The sequence below is a fragment of the Lissotriton helveticus genome, chromosome 9 (genome assembly GCF_964261635.1).
Source record: "Lissotriton helveticus chromosome 9, aLisHel1.1, whole genome shotgun sequence".
In the NCBI taxonomy this organism is placed as follows: Eukaryota; Metazoa; Chordata; class Amphibia; order Caudata; family Salamandridae; genus Lissotriton; species Lissotriton helveticus.
This window is the reverse complement of record NC_136070.1, coordinates 1,270,355,973-1,270,378,287: the sequence shown is the minus strand read 5'-3', so window position 1 is coordinate 1,270,378,287 and position 22,315 is coordinate 1,270,355,973. Positions and strand designations below refer to the sequence as shown.

Genomic DNA, 22,315 nt, shown 5'->3' with positions numbered 1-22,315 from the left:
GCTCCGCATATGTAATCAAGTGCAAAACTCTTTCGTAAGCAAATGCCTGATCACTAAGACTTTCCTTGCATGCAAATCGAACTTCAGAAATGGAAGTACAGATTCCTAACCAAAGTCCATCTTGTGTTTTTGTGTTGACAGGGGCTTGCGGGCTGATTGACTGGCTACTGACCGTGGATCCGCGGTACCGGGCAACCATCGAAGACGTAGCCAACCACTGGTGGGTGAACTGGGGCTTCGACGCTGTGGTGTGCGACTGTGACTTGGCGCAGGAGTGCCATTCCCCGCTTCTGGCTCGATACATTGACTGCCAGAACCTGCTGAGCTTTGACGCGAGAGGCTTCGGCGAGGAGGCGAGGTCCCACCAGGACACCAGCCTACGAGCCGAGGAGACAAAGGAGTGTGAGGCCGGCCTCAGGAAATCCAAGAAGGAGAACGACATCAAGCATCCCCAGCAGGACACCGTCTCCAAGGCAACCAGCAAGAAGCCCAAGGGAATCCTCAAGAAGAGGAGTAGCTTCGACAGTGCCTTTTTTTCCTCCTTAAGCTTCTCAGAAAATGTGCCTTTGGCATGTGACGCAGATGGGCCGGGGGGGCAGGCGCCCGCCATCCAACCAACAGACTCCCTTGGCAAAGCGACCATTTCTAGCAGGGAACCTACAATGACCATGCCAAGAAAAGGGATCCTTAAAAAACACTACGAAAGGGAGTCCGGGTACTCGTCGTCTCCAGAGAGAGGTCTATCTTCCATGTGTCCATCGACTGTTGACCACAGCACGGAGCGCAGAGTGAGGTCCGAGAAGGGGCAGGCGAACAGAAGAGGCATCTTGAAGCGCAACGGGAAGTTCTCCACCAGTCTGGAGATCCCCGTTGACTGCTCCACGCTCAAGTTGTCGGACTCGTTGAAGGACCTCATCCTCTTTAGCGGTCGACCCTCCAGCGTCATCAGCGATGACAGCTTCCTGTCCAGCGATTCCTTCGACCTTCTGGATATGACTGGTGAATTCAACCACCAGCTCTTTTCCCACCGCCACGACCAGGCTGCCACGTACAGCTCGGCTTCTGAGGATGAGGCGGGAACAGGCTTGTCCAGGGAACATGCCCAAAGAGAACCTGCCCAGTCAAATCCTGAGTTCCAGGACCCAGGTTTCTTCCAGGATGAACACAGTGTTGCTACTGCTGTGTATAGGCAGGCCAGAAAGATTTGTGACTGTATGAATGAGTGAGAGGACAAAAAGCACGAATGTCAACACGTAGCCTCAGAAGACCTATCAGCGGCAGCCTTCGAATTGAACTGAAATACAAGACTATGGGCCAAATTATCAAGAACGGAGTTAAAATTATCGCTGCTTTAGCAGCAAGAAACTGCCGCTAAAGCGGTGATAATGGGCTTGATAATATGCCCTTGTGAATTCCCATAGAAGTCCATGTTCACACCAGAACATGGGCTTCTATAGGAATTCACAAGGGCATTTTAACAAGCTTATTGTCGCCGCTTTAGCAACAGTTTCCTGCCGCTAAAGCGGCGATGATTTTAACTCCATTCTTGATAATATGCCATTTTGTTCTATGCAATAGTCATTGAGACAAAACATACTTGTCTCTGCGCCACAAACATTCCACAACACGGATTTGCGTCTTCTAGCATGGAATTGGGTTTTTGCTAAAAGTTACATAGTTACACATATAAACACTGTGCATCGGTACACGTAGATAGGACAGGCTGCTGAGCTAGAAAACTGCCATATACCACTGTATGCATGGAATGTACATTGCTGGGAAAACAAGGTTTACAGGCAGTAAAGAATGTGAAGTGCAGTACTTGAAAATGCTAATTATTTAAGAAAATAAATAAAATATTTTCCAGTCATTACGAGTTATTTTGCAAGAAAATTTCGATACCAGGGTGGCGTATATTTGTTTCTGAGCCAAGGAAAGCTGGTCAGCAAAATAAAATAATTTGGATATAAGAGCAGAAATAACAATTCCTTTTGTACTTTGAGTTTCCACAAATTCCACAATTATTTTCTCACAACACAAGCGGTAAAGTGCACAACGAAACTGTAGTGATCAGCCAGGTTTGCATTTTCAGTTTGCGATTTTTGTTTGTGAGATCCGGAGATCATGTTGTGTGCTTAATCGACAGAAACAATAAAACATTTTCTCATTACTATGGACATCCCAGCATGTCCCTTTGACCCTGAGCATGGGTCAGGGCCAGCAATGCCCAGGGAGGGCGGTCATGAAAGCGCATTTACTGTAGTTAAATCACAGATCGTTTCCCACGAAGAAAACGTGGAACTTTTAGCCCTCAGAACCCAATGCTGATTCAAAGAGACAGAAGTCACACTGAAACAAAGGGCCTCATTTATGAAAAGTGACGCAACGCTGCGTGAAAACAGAGATGCGTCACTTTTCATTGTGCCCTCCTTTTGACATGCTGGATGCGTTATATTTACAGTATGACGCATCATGGCGCAAGGAGTTACAGATACGTCAGTATTTCTGACGTATCTGTAGGCGCAGAAATGACACAATGCTGGAATGTCTCACGAAAGTGATGCAACTCCAGCAATGTGTTCTTTCACTTGGGGCAAGCCCCATGTGAAAGGGACTGCGTCAGTCTTACGCCTGCTGTGAGGAAGGCGTTAAATATTGATGCATTTGTGTCCTAGAAGTCGGGCAGTGAAATCTCATAGATTTCACTGCGTCACTTCTATGAAGCTTACTTGCGTCAGAATGCCGACCCTGCATACATTATACCTGGCGCAGGTATAATGTGGCACAGGGGGTTACAAAGTGACGCATCTACCTAGATGCGTCACTTTGTAAATATGATGCAACATGGCACATTTTTTACCCTCCTGGTGCGTCACAAAAAGTAACGCACCGGCGGGTCATAAATAAGCCCCAAAGAGTTTTAGCAATTATGGAGCCTAGATTTTGTGGCCCGGAGGGAAAGTCAGTGAATGGACCTTTGTAAAAGAGGTGAACAGTGTTCTTAAAGTTTACACTTAAATCTACGTGAATCAGACAGAAGGCGTTGCAGGAATCACAAGAAAGTATTAGTTTGTATCATCTCCATGCATGCCTAGTGGATGAGGTGGTGCAGCCAGCAGAGGGCGCTGTGCCTCCAGTGATGTTTGAAGTAGAGGAGCAGGGGGGAAGGAAAGTGAATGTCCTACCACAGTTCACTTTCATTGCCTTGCATGGCGTCACCGGATGGAGTAGGTATGGTGGGTACACCCCCCATTGTGTCACGTGCCTCAGCTTTCTTTGAAGCCCTAGTAGCTGGTGGCACTTGTGTGCAGCTAGATTGCTACAAAGGTCACAATTCTGACACTGATTTGACAAAAAAAGCCTTTACAAACTTTGCAAAGCTGCTAAGTTTTCCATACATCTTGAAGGTAAAAAAGCAAACACATTCGCTCCTTTGGATACCCCTACCATGCATCATGAATTCACCATCCAGGATTCATCTATCATACATCGACCATTCATTCATCATTCACAATCACCAGCCAGCCACCACGCAGTCACAATTAAGTGACAATACACTATCAATTCACCACCCTGCAGTTCACCATCCATTCAGAATAAGGTCATCATTCAACATTTTCCCTCTATTCACCATTCATCCTCTACCAACATTCATTCACCACTCATTCCATTAATCAGATGTTCTCCGTTTATTCACTGTCCAATCACTATCAGTTCATAATTCGCCATACATTCTCTAGTTTACTTGCTATGCACCATCCATTCTCCAGCTTATTTACCAATCAATATCCATTCTCCAGCTTATTTGCCAATCAATATCCATTCTCCAGTCTATTTGCCAATCACCATCCCTTCTCCAGTCGATTTGCCAATCACTATCCATTCTCCAGTCCATTTGCCAATCACCATCCCTTCTCTTGTCTATTTGCCAATCACCATCCATTCTCCAGTCTATTTGCCAATCACCATTCATTCTCCAGTCTATTTGCCAGTCACCAACCATTCTCCAGTCTATTTGCCAATCACCATCCATTCTCCAGTCCATTTGCCAATCATCATCCATTTTACAGTATATTTGCCAATCACCAACCACTCTCCAGTCTATTTGCCAATCACCATCCATTCTCCAGTCCATTTGCCAATCACCATCTATTCTCCAGTATATTTGCCAATCACCAACCATTCTCCAGTCTATTTGCCAGTCACCATTCATTCTCCAGTCTAATAGCCAATCACCATCCATTCTCCAGTCCATTTGCCAATCACCATCCATTCTCCAGTATATTTGCCAATCACCAACCATTCTCCAGTCTATTTGCCAATCACCATCCATTCTCCAGTTTATTTGCTATGCACCTTCCATTCACCAGTTTACTTGCCAGTCACCATCCATTCTCCAGTTTACTTGCCAATCACCATCCATTCTCCAGTTTACTTCCTATTTGCCACCATTTACCATTCACCAGTTTACTTGCCAATCACCATCCATTCTCCAGTTTACTTGCCAATCACCATCTATTCTCCAGTTTACTTCCTATTTGCCACCATTTACCATTCTCCAGTCCATTTGCCAATCACCATCCATTCTCCAGTTTACTTGCTATGCACCTTCCTTCCCAAGTTTACTTGCCAATCACCATCCATTCTCCAGTTTACTTGCTATGCACCTTCCATTCACCAGTTTACTTGCCAATCACCATCCATTCTCCAGTTTACTTGCTATGCACCTTCCTTCCCAAGTTTACTTGCCAATCACCATCCATTCTCCAGTTTACTTCCTATTTGCCACCAGTTACCATTTTCCAGTTTACTTACTATTCGGAGGCTGTGGGGCCTGAGGACTACATCCCCCAGCAGGCCAGCAGCAAGAGGAGGGCCGCTGTCGTTCCTTCGCTTCAGGAGGGGCTTAAGTCCAGCCACCGGTGCATGCTGCGTGGGTCATTCCCGAGCATGGTCCAGGCGTAAACCAGGCCAAAAGGCCCCTGGAAAAGGATGGGCTGAGCCCACTTTTTTTGCGGCTCAGTAGGACTCGCTTTGTTGCCATACTCCTGTCCAGGTGAGCCAAAGGTATTATTATTCTGTTATACTATGGGGATGTTCATGGTTGCGGGGATGTCTACATCCCCCCATTCCACTGTAACAATCGACAGCATGCTGGCAAGAGCTGCTGGGGTAATTTCAAATGAAATTGTGTTGGCCGAGCGTAGACTCTCCCCGGACTTGGGTCACCTCCTAAGGTAACAAGAAGATGAGGTTGGTCAGTCACACCCCTCTGTTGGTGTTACAACCAGTTCAGCCCTTCCTGTTACCAGTTTTTCCTCTATTTCCCTGGATGACATCGGGGCGTCAGCTGTTGCGCCAACCAATGTTTCTATACAGTCGAGCTCACCTAAATGCGTGATCCAGCTTGAGCCTAAAAAGAGGAAACCAGGAGGGGTGCATAGAGCACTCACTGCAGCATCTACAACTAAACATGAGCCTCCATGAAGTTCCGGGTAGAGCCCACTTTTATCCTGGGTTAAGCCTCACTGTGAGACTTGAGCATCACAGACATCGAAGCTTTCATTTGAAGAAGAACAGGCCCATTAATTGTCAAACACTAATACTCTGATTACTCAATTCAGTGCAATTCTGGATCAAAACCTGAGCCCCATTATTGCACGCTTGGATCTTATTGAAAGGCTACGAACTGTTCTCTCGGAGTCAGCCATGGACCCTAATATTGGAAATACCTCTTGTTCCACATTGCCGGCCCAACTTAGTCATCATCAAATAAGGGTGGACAGCACCCCTGCCATAACAGATACGTTTCAGGGAAGCTCTATACAAGTTGTTAGGACCCAGCCAAGCATGGTCACTGCCACAGAGGGTGCCGCTATAGGCATTAACACCCAACTGAGGACATGGACACCGTGATGAGTAGTCACATTGGTTCTTCTAGAGGAGCTTTGGAGTCCACTGTCTCCTGTAAAGACATATTGAATTTGCCACCCGCAGCGTGCCCATTTGTGCTGGTACTTCCAGGTGTTCCTCCTTTGAAGATAGTCTCAGTCGAATCCAGGGCGCAACTAAAGAACAAAACTATTCACTGGCTAAATCGACATAAGTACTTTGATACCAGGAATGCAGAGGAAATTATTATGGTGCGGAGGATAGGACGGGTGGGCTGGGGGCGTGAGGACATTCCAGGCAATTGTATAGTGGTAAACTTTAGGTTACGCATTGCTTGTATGCAACATTCTGAAACAGAAAGAATTGCCACAGCACACCAACCCCCAGATTGTGTTGCTACACCTTGGCTACTTTTACAAGCCTGTAGTACCACAATTCTTTTCAGGTTTTCCCTCCTGGAAAATGCACCCACGCAAACGGGGTTGAAGTACTCAAAAGTCTAGAAGATGTTGAATGGCTACCAGTTGTCGCGGCCCCTGAGCAGTCTTTGTCCAGCCCTTCTAGGGTTGCTAACCTTAATGCTGGCTCCGCTCTAAACTATGTTTGCCTGATTGGCTATCATTTATCAAAAGTTACGTCATTGTCATGTTGCAGGAGACGTGGGAGGTTGACCCTGTGCCTCATGGGAACAGTCCAGCCCGAACCACCAAGCCAGGTCTTCCCTGCCACTGGATTCAAGTTAGCCTGGCTGATGAAGGATGTTACCCAGAAACCGGTCCCAGAATGCTTGTTTCTGGTTCAGGGAAGACCTGGCTTGGCAGTTTGGGCTGGCCTGTTCTCATGAGGCAGAGGGTCAAGACTTGTTTGCATATGGCTGGGTCTGAACTGGGATGGGGAAGTGAGCTAAAGAATGATGATGGATTCAACCCAGATCTGTGACTTGGGGTGAGTGTCTGAAAAGTTTCAACGCTCTGTCCATTACCTCCTTGTTTTTGCTTTGTTCGTCCTAAGTTGGCAGGGTATGCCAGACGTGGGTCTCTTGCACACTTGCCACTGGATTCAATCCAGCTTGGCTGAGGAATGGTGTTACCCAGAAACTGGTCCCAGGATGCTTGTTTACGGGTCAGGCAAGACCTGGCTTGGCAGTTCCCTACTGGACTGTTCCCACGAGGCACAGAGTCAAGACTGATTTGCATATAGCTGGGTCTGAACTGAGGTGGCAATGTGAGCTAAAGAATGATGATGGATTCAACCCAGATCTGTGACTGGGGTTGAGTGCCTGAAAAGTTTCAGTGCTCCGTCCATCATCTCTTTGTGTTTACTTTATTCACCCTAATTTGGTAGGGTATGCCCAGACGTGGGACCCTTGCTCACTTTGCCACTGGATTCAAGCTAGCCTGGCTGATGAAGTGTGTTACCCAGTAACCGGTCTCAGGATGCTTGTTTCCGGTTCAGGGAAGACCTGGCTTGGTAGTTCAGGCTGGACTGTTCCCATGAGGCACAGGGTCAAGACTGATTTGCATATTGCTGGGTCTGAACTGGGGTGGCAGAGTGAGCTAAAGAAAGATGATAGATTCAACCCATATCTGTGACTGGGGGTGAGTGTCTGAAAAGTGTCAGCGCTCCGTCCATCATCTCCTTGTGTTTAATTTATTTTAGTGCACCGTATAGAGAGCCATCTTCTACAAGAGGTAATTCAGCAATCTTAAAGCTACCATTACCAGAATATTGGTAACTAGCAGCCCGTCTCGACGTTGTCCGGGTATGAAATAGAATGTGTGTAATGTGTGTCTTCTCATCCAGCAAAGACGTCACCTTCAGCCACGCAACAGGACTCCACTGGACGGACCACAGCTGCGTCCACTTCAGCTTCAAAAGAACGACGATCCACCACCACCAGCAACAGGTTGCCCGAAGAAGCTGGAACAAGATCACAGCCGACCAGCTCACCGCTTCCTTGAGCCAGCACCCCCCCGCCAGCTCAGCGAACCCCAGCCAGGCCGCCGACAACCTCACGAAGTGGATCAACAACGGCGCGGACGAACTCGCCCCTCTGAGAACCCCGCCCAGCAGACCCTGCAGCAGAAAAACACCATGGTTCACCGACGAACTCAAGAGCTCCAAGAAGAACTGTCGAGCCCTCGAGAAAGTCTGGAGAAGGGAACCAACGACGGACAACATGACCACCCTCAAGCTCGCCACCCGGAAACACCACCAACTGATCCGCGCCACCAAGAAAAATACATACAAGGACCGGCTGGACAACAACGCACACGACAGCAAGGAACTCTTCAACATCGTGAAGGAGCTCTCCAACCCCAACGCCGGAAACAATGACATCACCCCGTCGCAGGACCTCTGCAACTCCCTCGCATCCTACTTCCACAACAAGATCGCGGACATACACAACAGCTTCAGCAACCAACCAACGCAAGCCACAACCGCAACAACGCCACCCACCACCACCCTCCGCACCTGGACTCCAATCAGCACCGAAGACACCATCCGCACAATGAACTCCATCCATTCCGGATCTCCGACTGACCCCTGCCCTCACCACGTCTTCAACAAGGCCGACGCTGTCATCGCACCCCACCTGCGGGACATCATCAACACCTCCTTCGACACCGCCACCTTCCCTGAGAGCTGGAAGCACGCCGAACTCAGCGCTCTTCTCAAGAAACCCACAGCAGACCCCACCGACCTCAAGAACTACCGTCCCATCTCGCTCCTCCCGTTCCCGGCCAAAGTCATCGAGAAGACCGTCAACAAACAGCTGGCCGCCTTCCTCGAGACGAACGGATCCCTCGACCCCTCACAGTCTGGCTTCCGAGCGAACCACAGCACCGAGACCGCCCTCATCGCTGCCACCGATGACATACGAACTCTGATGGACAACGGAGAGACAGCGGCCCTCATCCTCCTGGACCTCTCCGCGGCTTTCGACACTGTCTGCCACCGCACTCTAATACAGCGCCTCGGCAACATCGGAATCCAGGACAAGGCACTGGAATGGATCGTCTCCTTTCTCACCGGAAGAACACAAAGAGTCCGCCTACCACCGTTCAAGTCAGAGGCCACCAAAGTCATCTGCGGCGTCCCTCAAGGATCCTCACTGAGCCCCACCCTCTTCAACGTCTACATGAGCCCCCTCGCGGCCATCGCACGCCAACACAACCTCAACATAATCTCCTACGCCGACGACACCCAGCTGATCCTCTCCCTGACCAACGACCCCGCCACCGCCAGAGCCAACCTGCACAAAGGGATGAGAGAGGTAGCCGAATGGATGACGACCAGCCGCCTGAAACTGAACTCGGACAAGACGGAGGTCCTCATCCTGGGCTCCGCGCCCTCCGCCTGGGACGACTCCTGGTGGCCCCCCGCCCTGGGCACCGCACCCAAACCGACGGACCACGCACGCAACCTTGGCTTCATCCTGGACTCCTCCCTCTCCATGACCAGACAAGTAAACGCCGTCTCCTCGTCTTGCTTCAACATCCTGCGCATGCTACGCAAGATCTTCCGGTGGATCCCCACCGAGACGAGGAAGACGGTCACCCAGGCCCTCGTCACCAGCCGACTGGACTACGGCAACGCCCTCTACGCCGGAACCACCGCCAAGCTCCAGAAGAGACTCCAGCGGATCCAGAACGCCTCGGCCAGACTCATCCTCGACATCCCCCGACGCAGCCACATCTCCGGACACCTGAGAGATCTGCATTGGCTCCCGGTCAACAAGAGAATCACCTTCCGTCTCCTCACCCACGCACACAAAGCCCTACACAACCAAGGCCCGAGCTACATCAACAACCGGATCAACTTCTACACCCCCAAGCGCCTCCTCAGATCAACCAGCCACGCCCTCGCCGCCGTCCCCCGCATCCGAAGAGCGACAACAGGAGGAAGGTCCTTCTCCTACCTGGCCGCCAAGACCTGGAACTCACTCCCAACCGACCTGCGCCTGACCCAAGACCACCTCTCCTTCAGGAAGAAGCTCAAGACCTGGCTGTTCGAGCAGTAACGGCACCCCCCCCCCCAAACCAGCGCCTTGAGACCCTACGGGTGAGTAGTGCGCTCTATAAATGACCTGATTGATTGATTGATTTGGCAAGGGCAATTTATTTTAAAATCTCGCGGTAGACAAAATTTTTTGTTTCATTAGAATAGGGACGGAGAAGGCCCAGCTGCAGCCCTGGTTGATGTTAGCAGGCACGTGTAATTGGTTTAGTGATTCGCCGCCTGAGCCCGGCTACAGCCCTTGTTGATGTTAGCAGGCGCGTGTAATGTCGTTGAATGAGAGAGTTATCAGCCGCGGGTAAATCCGTTTAATGAGAGAGTTGAGTGACAGCGAGTAGGAGAGGTTGCAGTAATTGTCCCCGTAGACTCGCTCATTTGCGTGTTCCCCCGCTTGAGGCCCAGATGCAGGCCTGTTTGATGTTAGCAGACGCGTGTTCCCGCGCTTGAGGCCCAGCTGCAGCCCTGGTTAATGTTATCAGGCGCGTGTAATTAGTGTACTGATCCGCTGCCTGAGCCCGGCTAGAGCCCTGGTTGACGGTAGCAGGCGCGTGTAATTTCGTTGAATGAGAGAGTTCAGTAACAGCGCGCAGGAGAGGCTGCAGTAACGTTACTTACCAGGTCTCCAGGTGAACGCGTTTGTCACGCCCCCAGCACACGGCCCCAGCAGATGATCTTCTGATTAATGTACGAACTACATGGCATGAAGGGCGGAGCATAGCCAACGCCCCCAGCGTTTCTCACGCCCCTTAGCGTGCCCCTTGATGCGGCGCAATTTTGTTCACATGGCATGAAGGCCGGACACACGCCCCCCAGCATTTCTCACGCCCCCAGCGTGTCACACCCCCAGCGTGCCTCTTGATGCTGCGCAGCAACGTAATTGGCGCTTGTATGTACGACTCACATGGCATGAAGGGCGAACACATGCCCCCAGCGTTTGTCACGCCCCCATCACACGCCCATAGCCCACGATGTGATGGCCGTACCACACGCCCCCAGTGTTAGTCACGCCCCCAGCCCACGCCCACAGCACAACACAGACACGCCCACAAGGGACTACTTTGCTGGCACGGTTCTTTTACCTTTTAAATGTATAGAGGAGTTGGCCTAACGGCTAAGGCGCTCGACCTCAGACCTGGGGATCTGGGTTCGAGTCTTGGTAACAACGCCAAACATCCTGTGAATCTGGGGAAATCACTTAATCTCCCCGTGCCTAACAAAAATGAATGTGTGTCCTCATGTAACGTAACTGGTGCTATGTAAAGCGCTCTGATACCTGATTCAGTTCGGGTCAAGTTCGCGCTTTATAAAACTCTGCAAAAACAAAAAAATATATGGCGGCCGTCTGCATAGCCTATGTCCTTCTGCTGCAACTGCCCTTTCCAACGCTGTATTGGGTGTTGTGATTGGTGCTGTGGTTACTGAGATTACCCGCCTCAAATGTTTGGGCTCTCTCTTTATAATATTAGTATGGATGTATGGAACTTAATTCATTGTACTTTTCTTTACTTTGAAACAGAGTACGGTTGTTTCCACCGTACGCGGGATAGGTCATATAAACTGCCCCTCTCACCCCCGAGAAAGTTATCTCTCTGATTACAAAACAGGAGAACTCACCCCCAAAACGACCTTCACTTGCAGAAGGAACACAGAGCAGCCACAGTCTCTGCATAAATGTGTGTTTTTGTCCACATTAACCCCTTGGCCGCGGCGGTAATTCCGCCACGGCGCTGGGGGTAGGGGGGCCCGCAAGGCGCCGACATGCTGGTGAAGGAACCACTCCGTCACCAGCCACGGGTGGGCTGTGCTAATGACGGAGTGGTTCCGTCACGGCCCCGCCCGCATAATAGAACGCGCCGCGCAGGCGCGAAATCAATGCCGTGCAGGTGGGGCGGCCGGGCCGTGACGGAACCACTCCGTCATTAGCACAGCCCACCCGTGGCTGGTGACGGAGTGGTTCCGTCACCAGCATTGAAGGGGTTAAAGCCGTGAAAAGATTGACTGTAGGACAGCAACATACCGTGTACCGGACAGAAATCTGTTTCACCATCTGGTGAGAGTGTGAAGCTTTATCCCAACTCCTTCTAACAACCCTTCCCTCCCACTCCACAGAGACCAGACTTCCAGGAACGTGGACATCCCAGAGTGACACACCCAGCTGTGACTGCACCCCCAGAGGGATTAGTAACTAAAACAGAGGCACATCCAGTCGCATCCGGCACTCCTTCCCCATGAGTGTCCCCAGCCGCTCGCCTACTCCCCCTTACAATCTTTGTTGCACAACAAGCTCAAAACAACAGATGTTTCTGAAGCCTGCAGTGCACTTGAAATGCGGCTCTGACTCACGTCAAAGGGGTCCGACCACGACATCTTTCTATATCCTGGAGCAAAGGCGGACAGCTGAGATTTCAAAATGTGCGAGGCTGCGGTTAGGGACTCTTCCTTCCCTACATGCTGTTTGACTTACTCCTAGAGGCCTCTTTCAGGTCACCCTTCTCTGAGCTACAATTCAAGGGGCAGATCTATGGGGACTTGGCGCAGGGCAGCACATCAAGTCACCTTGCTGTGCTGCTTCTAAAAGAAAGGGCAGAAACGTGCTGTGTCTATGACATATTGTGCAATCCTGTTCTTTCCCCCTGTGCTGGTGACGTTTCGTCAGCCTAGCGCCAACACAGGTACCCTTGCACCATGATGCAAGGGTGCACCATGGTGGAAGGGTGCCTGCGTTACATTCAGGATTGTTTTGGGGCAGGAAGGAGCACCTTCCTGCACCAAAGCTATCCTGGAAGACATTTCCTCTTCTATGTGCGTGGGGAAGCGTAGGGTTTTCACGCATCCCCAGGTTTACATGGTCTTTTAAATCTGGTGATGTGTGAAAACCCATTTGTGTTGAGTGGGAACACTCACCCCCATGGAGGTGAATGTTTGAATAATTTAGCATTCTGTCCATTATCTGTTCTTTTTGCATTTGTCGCCCTAAGTTGGCAGGGTATGCCCAGACGTGGGTCGGGTGCTCGCTACACCACCAGATTCAAGCTAGCCTGGCTGCAGACGAGTGATACCCCAAAATCTGTACCAGGTTGCTTGTTTCTTGTCCAGGGAATACCTGGCCTGGCAATCCGGGCTGGACTGTTCCCATGGGGAACAGGGTCAAGACTGATTTGCATATGACTGGGTCTAGACTGGAATGGTGTGGCATGCAAAAAATTATGGATTTATCCAAATCTGTGACTGGGGGTGAATGATTGATTAATTCAGCATTTCGTCCATCATCTGTTCTTATTGCATGGAACGCCTCCCTAGCGCTGCCTTGCCGTACTCCATAGCAATGAGGATATTCAAAGCCACGCAAAGTGGCTTTGTGTGGCTGTATAAATATGACTTAAGGATTTGCACCACCAAAAGTGACGCTTCGGCAGCACAAGAGGCTCGTAAATATACCCCCAAGTGTTTAACACCATCCGTGCTACGCGTTTTCCCGCTGTGCGCTGAAGTTTGAAAAAACCCGCGGTTCATAACGAGCTCAGCTCATCATGAGCGTACGACAGGCGTACCACATGACGAGTCATGAGCGTCGAAGGGGTTAAGTACTGATGAAGGAGCATTGATAGTGCAGCGGTACCTCCTGGGGCCACTACCTCACCTCTTCTTTACTTTGAAATGTGATTCACATTTCCTACAGGTTTTTTTCTTACCACCTAAATCCGGAACCCAGCCTCCACTTCCCTAGCCCTCCAACTGTCCCTCAATGCTGAGTTATAAAGGGACCCAGCTTCCCCTCCACTTCCTGTTCTGTGAGTCTGGCTCTTGTGCAAACAGGTAACTGATACAATCAAAGCCAAGTATAATACAGAGGAGTACAGTTTGGTGCAGGACACAAACTCATAGCTGACATGTATTCCAGGTCCAGGACTAGTTAGTCCAGTCCGCTCTTTTCTGAGTTTACCAGCACTTGTGCTCCTGGTTTATACTGTGTTAAATAAGACGACAAGTCCCAGTATTCTAAGAAAAGAAATGTGACTGGCCTAACTTGTCATGCATAGACCTGAAAAACCTGATGACTGTGCAAAACATTGCCCATTATGTAAGGTAAACTAATGTCTGCTGGCACAGAACCATTAAGGCTGAAACACACTTGCTTCTTGAAAGTTTGGCAGAAGTGGAGAGAGCATCAAGGTTGGAAACACAGAGGCAGCCTTGAAAAAGATAAGGGTGGAAGCAAGTTACTCTCCGGTGTTCCAACCATTCAAGTTTCTCCACATTTCCAGGTGTCCAGAAGCTTCTTCTAAGTGAAGGTGAACCATAGAAATACATACATGCAAATGTTCAAGGGACAGATGATTTACTACTCAAAGACCTTTTTTCGAATGTTTGTAGAAATTGTGTTTTCAGGTGCTTATTTCCATTTCTGCAAGCAAAGACTAGAAATATTGGATATCAATGAACATGTGTGCCATGTGTCCACAGTGGAGACAGCAGGGCATACAATATAGGTAGCTTCAGCACTGGTGAACAGTACATCAGCTGTAAGCTAATCCCGCAAGCAGAATGGCTCAGTGAGCTACAAACTTGTGGCTGACAAATGTGGGGTACTGGAAGTCGTAAGGTCGAAACTTGGAAAGCCTTACTTAATGAGACCTAGGGCCTCATTACGATTTCGGTCGGACTTGACTCCGACCGACACCATTTCGGGGAAGGAACCACTCGACCATAGGTCAGCAGTTTCAACACCCCAATTAGGATGAGACCACACATAGGGACATATTCTAAAACATGTGTGATAGCCATTGCAAATTTAGCTTAACGCAACTTTGCATATCACAGCCTATCACAGGAATATTACGCCATGTTAACGAAGCATTCGCAACACGGCGGTACCATGCAATAGTCACCAGATAACACGTCAAATGTCCGCGTTAAAACCAACGCCTCACCGTAAAATGTGAAACGTGAATGCAAAAAATCCTGCGATGAGGCCAATTGTGATATAAAAATCTGTGAAAACCAGCGACAGGCCTGCAAATCTCACACGTCTGGCTGGAAACTGCACTATCACAGCTACAAAAACAACACACCAGAAACAATCCAAAGTTCGTAGCGACATGGATGCACCTTGACCGAGCGCAGAGGCCGACGCGAACCCCACAAACCCCACAGACCACCAGCAAGGAAGAACGGGGTCGGGGAAGGCCAAGGAGAAGAGTGATAGGAAGACGGGGTGCAGTCCGCAGCAAAACAAGATCAGCGTCACGGAGGTGACAGAACACAACCATCAACTGACCCACAATCAGACTACCCGGAATGCAGTCGGAGTGTAAAGGAGGCCAATGGAGGAGTCCAAGAGGCACTGGCATGATGTGAAAATTTAAACCAGGCCCAAAGGCACTGCCAACAGGAAGGCAGCAACGGCGACAAACTGTGAGAGTCCTATAACACAGGAGGAGCTGGAGGAAACGGAGGCCGCAGTCAACAGTGTGGAAATGGTGCAAGAGTCCGGACACAGCTCAGGAGGACCTGACACAACATCAACAGGGTGAGTAACGACCAGGGACGGGGAGACAAGGGCAAAATGGCACGCATGCACAACGATGTGTAGCACACTGCATACCCACAATGACCCTGGATCATCTCCCTCATCTCTGTGGCACACTGCAGCACACACACATAGCAAGAACAGCACATCCACATTGACGACAATGTGGTACAATGTGCAACCCCGACATTGAGAAAAGAGGACACAACTGGCTCCACACATGCACAGAAACAGGCCTACTACATCTGACAGAGATGGAAACTGTGAAATGGAAATGTACGCATACAACCTCACATCCGTCATGTAATTCAAATGTACACTGTCACGCATCTAAATCCTGCACCTACAAAACAGTCACAATACATATTGTCATACAGTCTGCATGTAAACAAAAACAATGCACCAACATACATATCAACACAATGTCAACCTGCAGAGGGACACATAACACCTCCAGCAGACCAGACCAGAAAACTCATCAGGGATGCCGTAGAGGACCAACACACCTTTGACAACAAAGCCCTACAACAGCCCATGGACATCCCATGCAATCCACCACCAGGACCAGGGCAGCCAAGCTACTTAGGAGAGAACCCAGTATGAAGCACCCACAAGCATGGCAGGCCCACAACATTTCACCGATCCACACATGGTACCCCAATGCCAGGTGTCAGAACGCCACAAGGAGGTGTGCAAACAGGTGCGGGTGTGGTCTGAACCCATGGAAGGCGAACTAGATCACACACATGGGTGTCCATTACCCTTCAGGGACCTCCTACACCCCACAAAGGAGACCCACATTGCCATAGAAACACATGCAGATGTTCATTTCCAGTACAGAACCAAGCCCAGGGGCACGCAAATATCAGTCACACATCCACATTGGCTCTGCGAACGATGGCCCACTGTACAAAGCTGTTGGACTTGGCCTTTCTGCCAGGTTCACCCCTAAACTTTTTGTTTTTAATGGTGACCTGGTGATGGTGATTTTTGGTGTCTGCGCACTTTTACTGTGTCCCAGTGGAAAGTGCGTGCGCACTCTGAGTGCGTGGAGTAAGGTTGGCCTGCCCTCCCATAGGAATGCATGGGGAATGTCTGTGTCCCTGGTAGTTCCTGATGCATGGGGTGTGCAGGCTCGAGTCTGGTATGTGCGGACTCATGTGATTGAATGCTGCGCAATGATGCATGTGGTGTGTATGTGTCTAGTATGGACGTGCCACTTCTAGAAGTGTGCCTGTCTGTGCAGTGAATGTGCTGGTGTGTGATTAGCTGGAGCTGGCTGGGGTGCCAGGCTCCATGAGTCGTGATGGGTCTGCCCGGTGGTGAGTGTTGAGATTAGCATGTGTGATGTGAGGGAGGGGTGCACCTGGGTCCTGAATAGGGCTGGGCTTTCCCCACACAATGCTGGCTCCGCCCCCTGTGGTGCATCTAATGACCCTAGCCTCCCTAGTGAATAAAGTGGTTGAGCACATCAAGGGTGCTCCAAAACCAGTTGCGACTGGTTTCTCCCCCACCCTGCACCTCAGACAAAGGGTTTAACTGTATAAAAAGGGGCTGTGTCCCCTTGCAAGTTGTTCTCTTCCAGGATCCTATCTGAGGGGGGGGGGGGGTGCTGCTGGGGGCCAGGAGGACCACCACTTGGACTGCCTCCCTGCCTGGAGGCCCAGTGAGCTGGCTCTGGGCCCAGCCTAGCCCCCCCCCATCTTGCTGCATGCCAAGACGGACTTTGGTGCTGAACTTGCTTTTTCTCTAGCGCTGGGAGCGCTTTTACTTTTACTGGGACCTTTGCCCTGAACTTGCTCGTCCTTCAAGCGCCTGGGAGCGCTGTTCATGGTCCTAAGCGCCTGGGAGCGCTTTATTGGGCTCTAGCACTGGGAGCGCTTTAATTTCCTCAGGGGCCTGCGAGCGCTTTCTTTTAATTGCTGCTAAGCCCGTTTTAGTCCTTTTGGGTCCTTAACATACGGGCGCCTATCCCGTGTTGTGCCCCGTGCTTCCCCATTGTCAAGGAATCGCCGCCGCCGGCCCGGAGGTCTTGCAGGACCTGCTTTGGTTGTGCCCGCCTCCCTTCCAAGGGCCGCGCTGCCATTGGCGGCCCTCAGAACCGAAGTCAGGCAAGCTGTGGCGTGACGGGGCCAGGCCCGACACAACCAGGAAGCCGGAAGCAGCCTGCCGGGGCTCCCGAGTAAAGAGAGAGCCCTGGGGAGAGCGAGAAGAGCCGGCGTGACACGGAGAGAGCCCCGCCCGCCGCCTTCAGCAGTACCCGGCCCCCAGGAGCGGGACCGGGTGAACAGGAGAGCGCTGCCCTCGCCGAAGAGCAGCGCAGAGGTGAGCTTCCCCAGCAACCCCCAGTGAGTGCAGAGGCAGGCCGGACAAAGAGGAGCCCCGCGCCAGGTCCCGGTGAGTGGGGCCCCGGTGTATTGCTTGGGGGGAGAGGGAGGGTGTCGGGCACATTGCCAGTGCCCGCCCCTCCGTGGTGTTACTGCAGTCGGAGGCATTTCTTCAGGCCCCTTTGTTTTTTTCGAGTCCCCCGAGCGGGGCTCCCACATTGCGGCCGCATTCTTTCTGAGAGCCTGCGAGGCTCGTGGCATTTTGGTGGTTCGTGTCCCCCGTGGAGGGACTCCAATGTGTGACGCATATTTGTTTCAGAGCCTAGAAGGCTCTGGGGGTATCTTGTTTATTTCGAGTCCCCAGAGGGGGGACTCTAACGTTGGGGCCACATTTATTCAGAGCAACGAGGCTTAACGGGGCCATTTTGTATTCAGAGCCTGAGAGCCTCAGGGGGCATTGTATTTGTTTAGGGCCACAAGGCTCCAGCGTTGGCCCCATTGTCTCCACAGCTGCCCAGCACTTAGTGGGCAGCTGCTACGTTTAGGCCCCCCCTGACTTTGGGACACAGGGCATCCTAGCCCTAGAGAGGCCAGTTGGCCTAGGGACTGCCACAGGTTGTGGCTAATGTGATTTATGCGCAATTGTTCTTTCCTGCACCTCTGAATGTTTTTATGCGTAATGTGCCTTGTTCCTACACCTCTGAATGTGTTGTTTATGCATCATGTGGTTACCTCCCCTACACCTCTGAATTTTTATGCATCATGTGTAATGTTCCTATGATTATACCCATAAATGTATGGTGATACTTAGGTGGTTCTTTTTCTCCTAGTACAGGGTTGCTAGTGAGGTCCTAGTTCCCTGCGTGACATTTTCCTAAGGTGGTTAGGGTTGCGTAGGTGGTACTTACCTGGTACCAGTAGTTACTGGTTGTGTGCTAAAGTGATTATTATTCTATGATCTACAAAGTGCTATTTCTAACAGTATTTCTAGTTCTAAAAGTGCTGATTCCTTACGAACACTTTGCGTGCTGCTGGAGGAAACCCTGCCGGGGTGTTTGCTGTCTGTTACTTGCCTGCCTTCCCGTCCCACGCCTCGCGGCCCCCGCTCCGCGGGCGCCGCTCGTGGTACTTGCACCGGTGGATTGATTAACTGCAGGGGGACCGGCCACTGACTCTTTCAGCTTCAGGGACTGCGAGGACCAGCGGGCGCAGCGTTTCTCAACTCGCCGCAGCTGGTCCTCTTCCCGCCCCTCCCGCCTGGACTTTAAAACTGCGGGTTGGGGAAATTCTGCGGTGTGCTTCTTACGAACACTTTGCGTGCTGCTGGAGGAAACCCTGCCGGGGTGTTTGCTGTCTGTTACTTGCCTGCCTTCCCGTCCCACGCCTCGCGGCCCCCGCTCCGCGGGCGCCGCTCGTGGTACTTGCACCGGTGGATTGATTAACTGCAGGGGGACCGGCCACTGACTCTTTCAGCTTCAGGGACTGCGAGGACCAGCGGGCGCAGCGTTTCTCAACTCGCCGCAGCTGGTCCTCTTCCCGCCCCTCCCGCTATTTAGCAGCAGCTACTAACGCGCTAGCGGGACACGCGCGGAGCAAAGCGCGGGCCCTCTGTGGCCCTCAGTGGCCGAGGTAGGCCGGGCCGGGCCCGGTTACTTACACGGACTGTGTTATTTTAACTGTGTTTTCCTAGTGAATATCTGATATTAGTTGGACGGTCCGAGGAAGATTTACCTATTGATACTGTTCTGTCATTTTCTTGAACTGTTCATTTTGTCGGTCTCTATTGGATCTCCAGGATTTTATGTTTTATATTGGAGTACTATTTTAATATTTTATATTAACTCTTCTGGAAGTTGAGTATTTTGGTATCACTATTCTGTGAGTTAATCTCACAAAAGATGTCCAAAAAATTGCGTTCAGGGAGGGAAGTAGGAGGCATGTTAGCCTCACAAAAAGAGCCTGTTCGTATAAGAAATAAATCTGTTAATAACCCCCCATTGAAGGGTCAATGCCAACTATTTGATCTCTGGGATTTGCCGACCCTTAAGAACGCTAATGTGTCCTTGAATAAAGCCACCGGTGTTATGGTCCAGGAGGTCCATACCTCTGCCTTTATGTCTCCCCCGCCCACTTTGGTGCTGCCCTCAGTACCACAATCTGCTCTAGTGGTGTCTTCTCCTCCTGTTCTTTCTGAAGGGAAGGGAGAAAGTAAGGTTGATCTTGTAGGACCTGAAGGGGATCTTACGAATCATCCACTGCTGTCTTATACTCCGCAGATTGATAGGTCGGGCGGTGGCTCGCTATCATTATCCACCGACCCTGAACTCGGTGGTCGATGTGTAAATATAGCCAAAGTGGAAATTTTGGCCCCCATTAGATCCTCGGGTGGTGCGACCCCTTCTGGGCTTATGTTGTATAGTAGTACCCCCTCTTTAAATGGTCAGGATACGTCTAATCTCCTAGATGCTTCTGGCTCTTTGGGTCTTAATTTATCAGGTATATGCCATCCTCAGGAGGCGTGTGAAAAACCTATCTCTGAATCCATGATTGCCTTGGAACAATTGTTATCTTCGATTTTAGCCCTACTGGGGAAATTTGTTGGCAGCTCAGATTGCATCTTGGACTCAGTTACCCAAATTTTGAAGGCTCTGTTACAAAAATCATCTGATATGAGAGGTGTACTTCCTCCCATGATGGAACACTGCCTGCCAGTGGGAGACATAAATGCCCCTGCAGAAGTCATTAAGACGAAGGATGTGGTGGCACCCCTGCATTCATACACTGTAGCTATCCCCTTAACTGCAGTGCCGAACTGTATTAAGAACTCAGTTTTAGAGATTGAGGAAGAAAATAAATCCATCTCTGGTCTTAAAGGGGTTCAAGACCTATTTCCCATCTTTACGTCTGAGAATAGGAAAGACGTGAATGACTCTAAACCCGAGGTAAAGGTAAAAATCGGCAAACATGGAAACAATAAAGGGAATAAAAAGAAACCAATTCGAAAATATAGGAAGAAAAGGCAGCGTCGAATAATTTTTCAAAATTGTTCGGCCGAAGCGGAGAATGAAGTAGCTGATTTGGAACCCTGCTCATTATCCGCAAAGGCGGATGTTGAGTTGAACTCCTTCATTCCTTCACCTTTAAATGGTGATAGTGAACCGTGTCCTTTAACATCTCAGGAAGCTTTGTTACAAATAGGGGGTCACTTGCCAAGTCAGTCTCTACCGCCTGTGAGTGGAGACCCAAATTATTTTCCATCTGGGCCTCTTAATCCCTTGGCTCCTCCTTTCTCTATAGCTTTAGAGACTGATGATGGCCTTATAGCGGATTACCCCCAATTCACATTAAAAGCTCCAGTGGACACTCTTGTCTTGGACTTTCTACCTCTATTTGATGTGGACCTTCCCCTAAACAGAGCCTGGCTACTTAAGCGCTTTAGTGAGAGTGAAAGCCTCCACCATATCCAAACTAGGGATATTGAGTTGGTTACCCTGTTTGGCGAAGTCAAGGTCTCTAGCATAAGGGTTACATTTTATTCACCTATTATTGTAAACCTGATACTGCAGCAAGCGGAGATCTTCCAACGCACAGGTATCGATATTCTCCCGATCTTTAACCTGGGCAACATTAATCACTCCTCTGGGGAGGCACTTGGAAGAGATAAGTTTAAGGGGGTAGCCTCTTCACTCGGGGATCTGAAGATTCGGGTCTCTAAGGGAAAACGCTCGGTCTTGCAAGCAAAGCCACTCCCGTTAACGCAGACTTCCTCTCTTTTAGAGGATAACGATCGGTGGAACTGGCTGCATAGTGCCTTAACTACAAAAACTAAAGATAACCCCAGATTGTTTCAGCATCTTTAACACCTCGCTGAAAATTATTTCTTGGAAGGCGTCAGGGATTCATAGCAGCCCAGAGAAATTTGAATTTCTTTTTTCATTAGGAGCTAATGTGATATGTTTACAGGAAACTTGGTGTGTCAATATGTTGAATGTTTCTAAAGACTATTATGTCTTGGAAGTGCCTGCTGCCCCTTCCAAGAAAGGGCACGCTAGGGGGGGAATCGCCTGTTTATTATCTAATAAATTGCAATGGAGATTCTCCCATTATATTGATTCCAGTAAACTTTTCCATGCTATAACTATTGAAAATTTGTTTAATGTTGGCATAAAGGCCCCTATTGTGATTTTAAATGTTTATATCCCTCCAGAAGAGCGTTTTAATGTGTTAATGAAGCGGGTATTTCGTTATGTAGATCAAATTAAAAATGTTCCATCTCCCCCGGAGGTCATGATTGTGGGCGATTTGAATTCCAAGATTTCTAATGTTAGTCTGGAGCTTTTTAGGAATAAGTCTAAAGAAGAGGCGTACTCTGTTCCCCAAGCTCTCTTCCCTGAAAAGTCAGTGACAAATAAAAGAGGGAAGATCCTGTTAAAAGAATTAGTGGCCGTCGATGGGCTTATATTAAATGGGAGATTCCCGTCGGACGTCCCTGCTAAATTCACTCATAAGTCTCCCTTTGGGTCTTCCATCCTGGATTATGTCATTG

The 22,315-nt window shown here is 49.9% G+C and overlaps 1 protein-coding gene across 2 annotated transcripts in view; it reads left to right on the top strand.

The window, feature by feature from the left end:
- LOC144782458 (NUAK family SNF1-like kinase 1) overlaps window positions 1–1,870 on the top strand; it is a 345,063-nt gene extending 343,193 nt beyond the window's left edge. Inside the window, exon 7 of one of the 2 annotated variants that reach the window (XM_078661834.1) lies at window positions 142–1,870. In XM_078661834.1, coding sequence (XP_078517960.1) covers window positions 142–1,226 — 1,085 coding nt within the window. In that variant the 3' untranslated portion in view covers window positions 1,227–1,870. The remainder of the gene's footprint in view (window positions 1–141) is intronic. The other variant, XM_078661835.1, reaches the window with a different exon arrangement.
- The last annotated feature ends 20,445 nt before the right edge of the window (window positions 1,871–22,315 follow it).